The following is an 8,076-nucleotide window of genomic DNA, read 5'->3' as shown; positions in this document are numbered from 1 at the left end:
GTTAAGTCCCTTTCACACATGAATGGTAACCCAGAAATGCGCTGGAGTTTACCCAGAGGAGCTGTATGTGTGAATACAAATACCTGCAACATTTGTTCCAGGTGAACTTCATCCTGTCAGCCCCCTGGTACATACCCTGGGTAAGGTCAGAATGAACATGTCGCTTCTCCTGCACTTGCTGCATGAACGTATCTAACACGGCTGTGTGCTTCATAAGTGACCACTCTGAAAAATCTCCATATGTGATATATGAAATGTAAGATTTTCATTTTAATGATAACAAAAGTAAATGAAAATGCATGGTGACACAGTGGTGCCACAGGTAGTGCTCCTGACACATCTCCAAAGTTGTGGGATTGTGTTTTTATACCCTGCCATAAGTCATTGTGAGAGGAGTTTGTTGTGTTTATGTGTCTGTATGGTTCTCCCAAATATTCTGAGTAAGCCCCAGAAGTGAAAGATAAGGTTTTCACAGTAAATGAGTTAATTGATTAATTTAAAATGAACATTTAAAACAGTGTGCAATTTGTATGCTGCCAGATAAACAGTCTAAATAAACAGTCCACTGCGATTCTCTATTCAAGTCAGCTTCATCTTTTGTTTTATATGGTTCTGGCAGATGCGCTGAATACATTGTTGAATGACATGATCATTGTCCTGTGTTCAGAGATATACCGCAGTTCTGCGATTTGATTGGCTCCTCAGCAGCGCCACAGTGCCCCTGAAGCTGGTTGCTTTGGTAACAATAACCATCGTCGAACGGCTGCTGACCAATCAGAGAGCTTCTTGTACGACGTTTCAACCAATCGTTGCACAGGGGCGGGGCTTATGGCAAGGCGAAATTAGCTTTGCGGTGGAGAGGAAAAGAATAGTCTGACTGAAGGTAAAGAACTGTGTAGACATCCCGCTGTGGTTCTATTGTATTTGTAATCTTTCTCACAGAAACAGGGAGTGGAACAGAAGTGAAAGTTGTGAGCTTTATACGCACTGAGCTTAGGAGGCTAAGGTTAGCTCTTGGCTGTGACTCTGGGAGGTGATAATGTTGTGTTGGTTGGAGAAATAGTCCCATTTGTTTAGTTCCAAGTGAGAAATAAACATTCTGACGCCTGCGCACTGTCGTATATTTGTGAGGAATCTTCGTTTTCATCTGTTCCGTTTTAGTCATTCTCATTTAGTCCCTGTTTGATTCTGTTTTGTTGTTTAAGCTGCTGTTCTGCTTCACTGTTACTCACTTCTCTCTCTTTGATATCCAGGCTTTTATTGTACACCAGAATTCTCCAAAAGAGAAGAACGGAGTGTTACACATTTCAATTCTTCAACAGGAGGATGATGATCAGGAGTTTTTTTTTTTTGGTTTTGTTTCGTTTAATGAGACTCATTCCAAAATAAAAAGTTAAGGCTATGCTAAGCTAATAGCAGGCCATTGATATTACAGAGACAGCAACATAACGCTAAGCTAACGGGCCGGCTAAGCTAGTGACATCTCAAATGGCTAGCTCGAGGACGTGTCATGTGATTAATTATTAGACCAGAAGAAAAGAGCATGCAATATCAAATGACCTCCAACATCCTAAACGTGATTGTCTTTAGCTAGTCTGGCCCTTTGTGGATAACCCTTTACTAAAGGCTCCAGAGAGGCAAGTGGCTGCTGGCTAAGAAATAAAGGCGAAAGTAATGGCAGCATCAGAGAGGACCCAAACAGTGAGCATATATCAGTCCACTGGCATAAAAAGGCTGGCACACCACTGACTGTAGACCACTGCTGGTCCACCATCGGACCACTCAGATTACTGTCCTGTACAGGATATAACTCATTTATAATCTCCTCAAACAGATTTTACATTCACAGAGACTTTTATTCTGGAAAACACACTAATACAAATATTACCAACAACTATGAGGGATATAATAATGAGTTTAAGACTGATATAAAATGATTAAATGCTAAAAATGTTGACACTGCTGGATGTACAGTATGTAATGTAAATTAGACTGTGAATGGAAAAGTGCTAAAATGTGGCATTTTGTCTAAAATTCTGTTTAATCACCAGCGGTCCACCCAGAAAACACTGTGTAAAACACTAGTGGACCTCCAACTTTGACCTCAGTTGGTCAACAGTAGTCCACCGTCTCTTTGCTCTCAGGGGAGTCAACCTGGATTTTTCCATTTAAGAATACAGCTTGGTTTGTGAGCCAGGACGGTTTCAAGTGTAGTGTAGTTTTCAGTTGTGATATCTCTCACGGACCTGTTGGTAATTTACCACAGCAAGACTAAATAAAAAGTCAATTCCTAAAGAATAACTCTAAAAAAATCCCAAAGAATGGAATAGATGACATTGTGATAAATTAAATAGATATATAGTAAAAGTAACTTAATAAACATTTAAAATTGAGGGAAATTACACTTCACTGCCACAAAAAGTAAAAATGGAGAAGACCATTCAGATCCCACAACTGCAAACTCTTCCTCCTATTTTTCAGCTTCCAAATGATTATACTTCACTGCAAATAATGTATGAATCCAAATTATCAAATAGGTTACTTTTGGTTGGTTATATGAAAATCATATTCACAGAATTGTATTTCTGTGACTTAAAGATAATATAAAGCGACTTGTAGACCATATGGCTCTGTAAGCCATGTTTATTTAACATTTTGTTAAACTCCGAACAGAGACTTGAGTCGGATAGGTAGCTTTACACAATGTTGAGCAGGTGTGCTATGGTCAAATCTTAAATCAGATTTTTCATGGCATCATTTGGCTAGTATTAGAGTAATGTCAACCTACGATTTTTTTTTTTAATTTTTTTTGGTTTAATATTTAGATTGATGGAGAATGTGCTATAAATGGTTTGCTAAAAGGCTTCTACATGGCACCAAAAATGGTTCTTCTATTGTAACAGTAGTGTTCAGGGTGGTTTACAGAACCATTTTCTTTACTAAAGAACTTGTAGAACTATTTTTAAGTGTGCTATGAATGTGCATAAATAAATAAAGTATTGAATATAGTTTTACATTCTCATACATCAAATCTTATTTGGCCTGTTATTCATTGATTGATTTCTAAATCTTTCAAAGTTTTTGTTTGTTGTGGTTTGTATTTTGGTATTTCCATATTTCTGAATTTCCTTACTTCTACATTCGTTTCTGTGTTAATTGGGTGGGTCGTCCTAGACTTACTCCAAAGCCATATTGGTCAGCTTGGCCGACATGTGAGTGCCCAGTGGCTTGTTTTACTACAAAAAATGGAAAATTATAAAGACACCCCCTCTCTCACCTCCATCCCCCTTGGTTCTAACAATTATGGGTGCCATCTGGTCCATTGTAATAAGAAAGGGAACCCCAAGGGCAGAGCATATCCCATCAATCATGGTAAATTCAAAATGGTATTAGACTACAGATTCCTCTCTCAATTTGGCACTTAAATTTGTGTCAAACCCATTTCCAACTAAAATGTATCATTCGTTTTCTTTTCCAGAAAAGAAAAAGATCTTTGCAAGTCATCACATTCTTCTAGTGTCCAAGGCAGATCTACATCCTCAAATATATCAAGAGACATAATCAAAAGGAATATATCGCCATGTTGAAATCCGAAGAAGTTAAACCTGAGGATACAGTGCTTGGAAACTCTGGTTCTCAGGAAACATCCAGGGCTACTTTCCACATGAAAACACCTGAAGGTCAAAAACCGAAAAGCGCAGACGCATGGAAAAACTATGATTGTTCAGAGTGTGGGAAGAGTTTTAATCGACACATTTCTCTTAAACAACACAAGCTCATTCACACTGGAGAGAAACCTTATTCCTGTTCAGACTGTGGGAAAAAATGTAATCTCCTAAGTAATCTCCTAATGCATCGACGCATTCACACTGGAGAAAAGCGCTATCAGTGCTCAGTGTGTGAGAAGAGATTTAGTCATCCGAGTTCTTTCAAGAAACACCAGCGCATTCACACAGGAGAGAAACCGTATCAGTGCTCGGAGTGTGGAATGAGTTTTACTCAACAGGGTAGTCTCCAAAGACATCGGCGTGTTCACACAGGAGAGAAGCCATATTACTGCTCTGTGTGTGGGCAGAGTTTTACTCAGCAGAGTCATTTCCAAAGCCACCAACGCATTCACACAGGAGAGAAACCTTATCAATGCTCAGAATGTGGACAAAGTTTTATTCAACTGAGTAATCTCCGCACACACCAACGCATTCACACTGGAGAGAAACCGTATCAGTGCTTGGAGTGTGGAAAATATTTCACTCAACTAAATCATCTTCGTTCACACCAGCGCATTCACACAGGAGAAAAACCGTATTCTTGTTCAGAGTGTGGGCAGAATTTTACTTTTCCGAGTAGTTTGCAAGCACACCAGCGCGTTCACACAGGGGAGAAACCTTATCAGTGCTCAGAGTGTGGGATGAGTTTCACTCGCTACATTATTCTTAAAAATCACCAGCGAATTCACACAGGAGAGAAACCATATCAGTGCTCAGCTTGCGGGATGAGTTTTACTCAGCATGTTAGTCTTCAAACCCACCAGCGCGTTCACACTGGAGAGAAACCGTATCAGTGCTCAGAATGTGGGCAGAGTTTTACACAGCCGAGTCATCTTCAAACACACCAGCGTATTCACACTGGGGAGAGACCGTATCAGTGCCCAGAGTGTGGGAAGGGTTTTTCCCAGCGAAGTAATCTTCAAACCCACCAGCGTGTTCACACTGGAGAGAAACCGTATCAGTGCTCAGAGTGTGGGCAGAGTTTTACTCAACGGAGTAACCTTAAAACACACCAGCGCATTCACACTCGAGAGAAACCGCATCAGTGCTCTGGGTGTGGGCACAGTTTTACAAGTCTGAGAAATCTCCAAAAACATAAGTGTATCCACTCAGAACAGATGCAGTGCGATGGTGGGAATACCTTTGGACATTTGGATTTAAATATGCATAAACACATTAAGATGGAATTACAGACTTGACTGTTCTGTTGCCTGCGAAATTTTATTGAATCTCAGGTTTGTTTTTCTTTTTTACTAAGTACATACCAGAGTACAGGGGGTCCTCGACTTACGACGTTGATCCGTTCCTACGTCGCGTCGTAAACCGATTTTTGGTGTAAGTCGGAACATACGTACATACTGTACGTAAATAGCATACTGTAAGCACTTATCCTATCCTAACACCTATCCTCCTCGGCCCAGAGCAGCGTAACCGTCTATTCTTCCGCCGCGCACACCAAACACGAAGTTCACGTTACGACGTTTACGACGCAAAACCACTTAAGTCGACACAACGCTTTATACAGTAAATGGGAGATGTGTAGTAACCACGAAACATCGTAACTCGGGACTGACGTAACCCGAGGACCTCTTGTATTTTAGTGGTTGATATAAATAAACATGGCTCTTTAAATGCTGTATTCAAATTTTTTTGTTTACGTAAAGCAGCACTTTGAAATATTTGGGAATTTAGAGACATCTTTTGTAAAACATGTAACTGTACTTAACATGTTATTATTTGGGACCCTTCCCCAAGCGCATAAGAATGTATAATGTTTATAGGTGAATCTGATGACTTCAAACGCTTTTGAAGACTTTTTGAACCGAGAAAACGTAGTGAAGAATATCTTCCAGGAATCAAATACCCCATAGTCTGGAAGATATTTGTGGTTTGTCTCTCAAATTGTGAAATCTTGAATTCTCTCACAGTTTCCAGAGAAAATGCTGCCTGAAAAGGAGGATAGGACCAGTAGGGTTGTGAAGCTCTGGGCAAAGTCAGATTATCAATGATTCCCTGAAATGTGGGTTTGAAAGTTAAAAGTCAAATAACAGCGCACTCAACTTCAGCTCTATGGAGGAGAACTAAGAAATCCATGCACAACCACCCAGAATTAATGTACGTTTTTAACATGGACTGAAGTAAAAACACAATATATACACGAATAAAATGATTTCATCTTCCAAATATTTGCTCATTTTCTGCTGAACGATTCAACAGCAAAGAATGCCAATTAACACAACTTCATCTCCACAACACAGAGTACATAACATACCTTGGTTACATCTTCCAATACTTCTAGGCTTGTTTTCCACAACCTCATATTTTGGTTACAATCCCTTTTAATTGCCAGGTAATGTTTGAACACTTTCAGTGATGTTAAAATCTGGGCAGGAAAAATCTGTATTTGTTCAAAACTGAAGCAGAGTTGAAGCTTAATTTTTTAAAAAGATGAATGCTTTACTGTGCAAATTCTGCAGATAGTTCAGGTTTTTTTATTTCTAAATGTAACTCATTTTTTGACATTCAATATTCCCATGACATTCCTCCTCCTTATACCTAAAAGTTTAAAATTACTTTTGGAATATAGTGGGGTCTCTGACTTCTACAAAGTATTAGCACTATTTGGAAGAGCCCTGAAAAAGAGAAAACTCGTTAGAGTCATTGGATGTCAGATCATGAGACAAATTCTGCTTCACCTACATTAGGGTAAAACATTTTGTTCATTTGTTCAAATTTTGATATTGAACTTTTTAATATTAAAATAAGCGTAGGATGATTTTTTTTTCAGTTTAAATAGAATTCTGATTCACTAAATGTTGCAGTGATATTTCTCATAGTCAACAGTGAGGAAGGTTCTCTGCCTTCATTTCTATGCTGTCAGTCATTAGACCATGCCCCTCGCCAACTTCAAATATATAGCAAAGTGAAAAATAAATAGTAATAAAATTCATAATTTAATCAAAATTCTATTTAAACTGAAAAAAGTCATCCTATGTTTATTTGAATGTTGTATTCACCATTGTATTTTCCAAAGTACAGTCTCAAGATTTGAACTTTCAACAAAACAAAATTTTTACCCTAAGTTAGCTTCATAGATTGCTGAAAGAAGGCTATTTTGAGTGCAATACATTTGTCTTGCTGCAGTTCAGCTGTTTAAACAACAGGAGGAGCTACAGGCTTCTGGATGGGAATGGATTGTTTACTCATAGACTGTATCCTATAAGGCTACAGAATCTTTCTGCTCTCAGCAAGAGTGAAGGGTGAAATTACATGTTGTTCATAAACCAGTGCTAATAATTCAATATAAATATGTGACCTCACTAATGTTCTCATGGCTGGATGCCAATACATCCTCATAATGATGTTCAAACTGCTCCTAAGCTGTTGCAGTGTACCATTTCATTCATGTTTTCTGCTGCCTTCTTTAGGCCAGAGCTCCGTTAAGATGGAGTGAGCTGAAGTAGAAATGTTTCCTTTGGTCTGGCGAAAGAAAACTTTAAATAATCCTTTTGGAAAAGGCCTTATTAGTATGGAGAGGACTTAAGGCCAAATTAAAAAGCAATCACTGCAGTAGGACAATGTGAAATGCAATCCACACACTAACATGAAGGATACGTGCCAAAATTAATGACTGTGTGGCAAAGCAAAGAGATTGCATTTCAGCTGAGAGCAGTGTTGTATTCGTGCCACAATGGAAAAGCAATCACTATCCAATCAAACTACTGAATTTAAGGTGTGGTTCTTCAAGGGTTTTAGACTGAGGTTTATGGATGCCTTTATGTATAAAGAATTACTTTGATTCTTAAGGTCAGTCATCATTATTGTCATCACAGAAAGAAATGTAGTTTCTCCAGGACACGGCGCTAACTTTAGTTCTGTCTAAAAGCAGCTGTAAGCTGCTTGGAAAAGCAATGACTTGTGGATTGCATTTCACATTTTCCTATTGCAGTAATTGTTTTTAATTTGCCACTAATTCTTCTCCTTGTGTTAGCAGCTCACATTTAAAACACCAGAGATGATATGGGGTGTGTTTGTATAAGTGGCATGGGTGACCTGCACATGAGTGAATGCATAGTTAATGTTCATCAATATATGCAGGTTTTGGAATGATATAATGCCATCCAGACAACGTCTTTTTAAGGGAAGACTCCACTCATTTTAGAAACACAACGCCAAACTGCATTCTCCACTTAAAACTGTGTCATGGCTACATAGTAAAGGTGTCTGGGTTGTTACCTGGCTGGCATGCAGCCCTGACATGTCACAAAATGAGAGACAAGAATATTATTGCAGCTGAAGTGTGTCAAGC

At 38.8% G+C, this 8,076-nt stretch overlaps 1 protein-coding gene across 2 annotated transcripts; it reads left to right on the top strand.

The window, feature by feature from the left end:
• Positions 1-832: 832 nt before the first annotated feature.
• LOC136706868 (zinc finger protein 665-like) lies at positions 833-5,922 on the top strand. Of its 2 annotated transcripts, none has more exons than XM_066680563.1 (2): positions 833-883; positions 3,479-5,922. In XM_066680563.1, the coding sequence occupies exon 2, from the start codon at positions 3,581-3,583 to the stop codon at positions 4,964-4,966; it is 1,386 nt and encodes a 461-aa protein (XP_066536660.1). In that variant the 5' UTR covers positions 833-883; positions 3,479-3,580; the 3' UTR covers positions 4,967-5,922. The 2 variants fall into 2 exon arrangements, with proteins under 2 accessions (XP_066536660.1, XP_066536661.1); XM_066680564.1 differs by lacking the exon at positions 833-883 and adding an exon at positions 3,154-3,372.
• Positions 5,923-8,076: the final 2,154 nt, after the last annotated feature.

The sequence above is a fragment of the Hoplias malabaricus genome, chromosome 9 (genome assembly GCF_029633855.1).
Source record: "Hoplias malabaricus isolate fHopMal1 chromosome 9, fHopMal1.hap1, whole genome shotgun sequence".
Lineage (NCBI taxonomy): Eukaryota > Metazoa > Chordata > Actinopteri > Characiformes > Erythrinidae > Hoplias > Hoplias malabaricus.
The sequence above is the reverse complement of the archived record's forward strand: the minus strand, read 5'-3'. Positions and strand labels throughout refer to the sequence as shown.

What these genes read in the sequence shown, in the direction of transcription:
- LOC136706868 (XM_066680563.1), top strand. Translation starts at nt 3,581, where the DNA reads ATGTTGAAATCCGAAGAAGTTAAACCTGAGGATACAGTGCTTGGAAAC.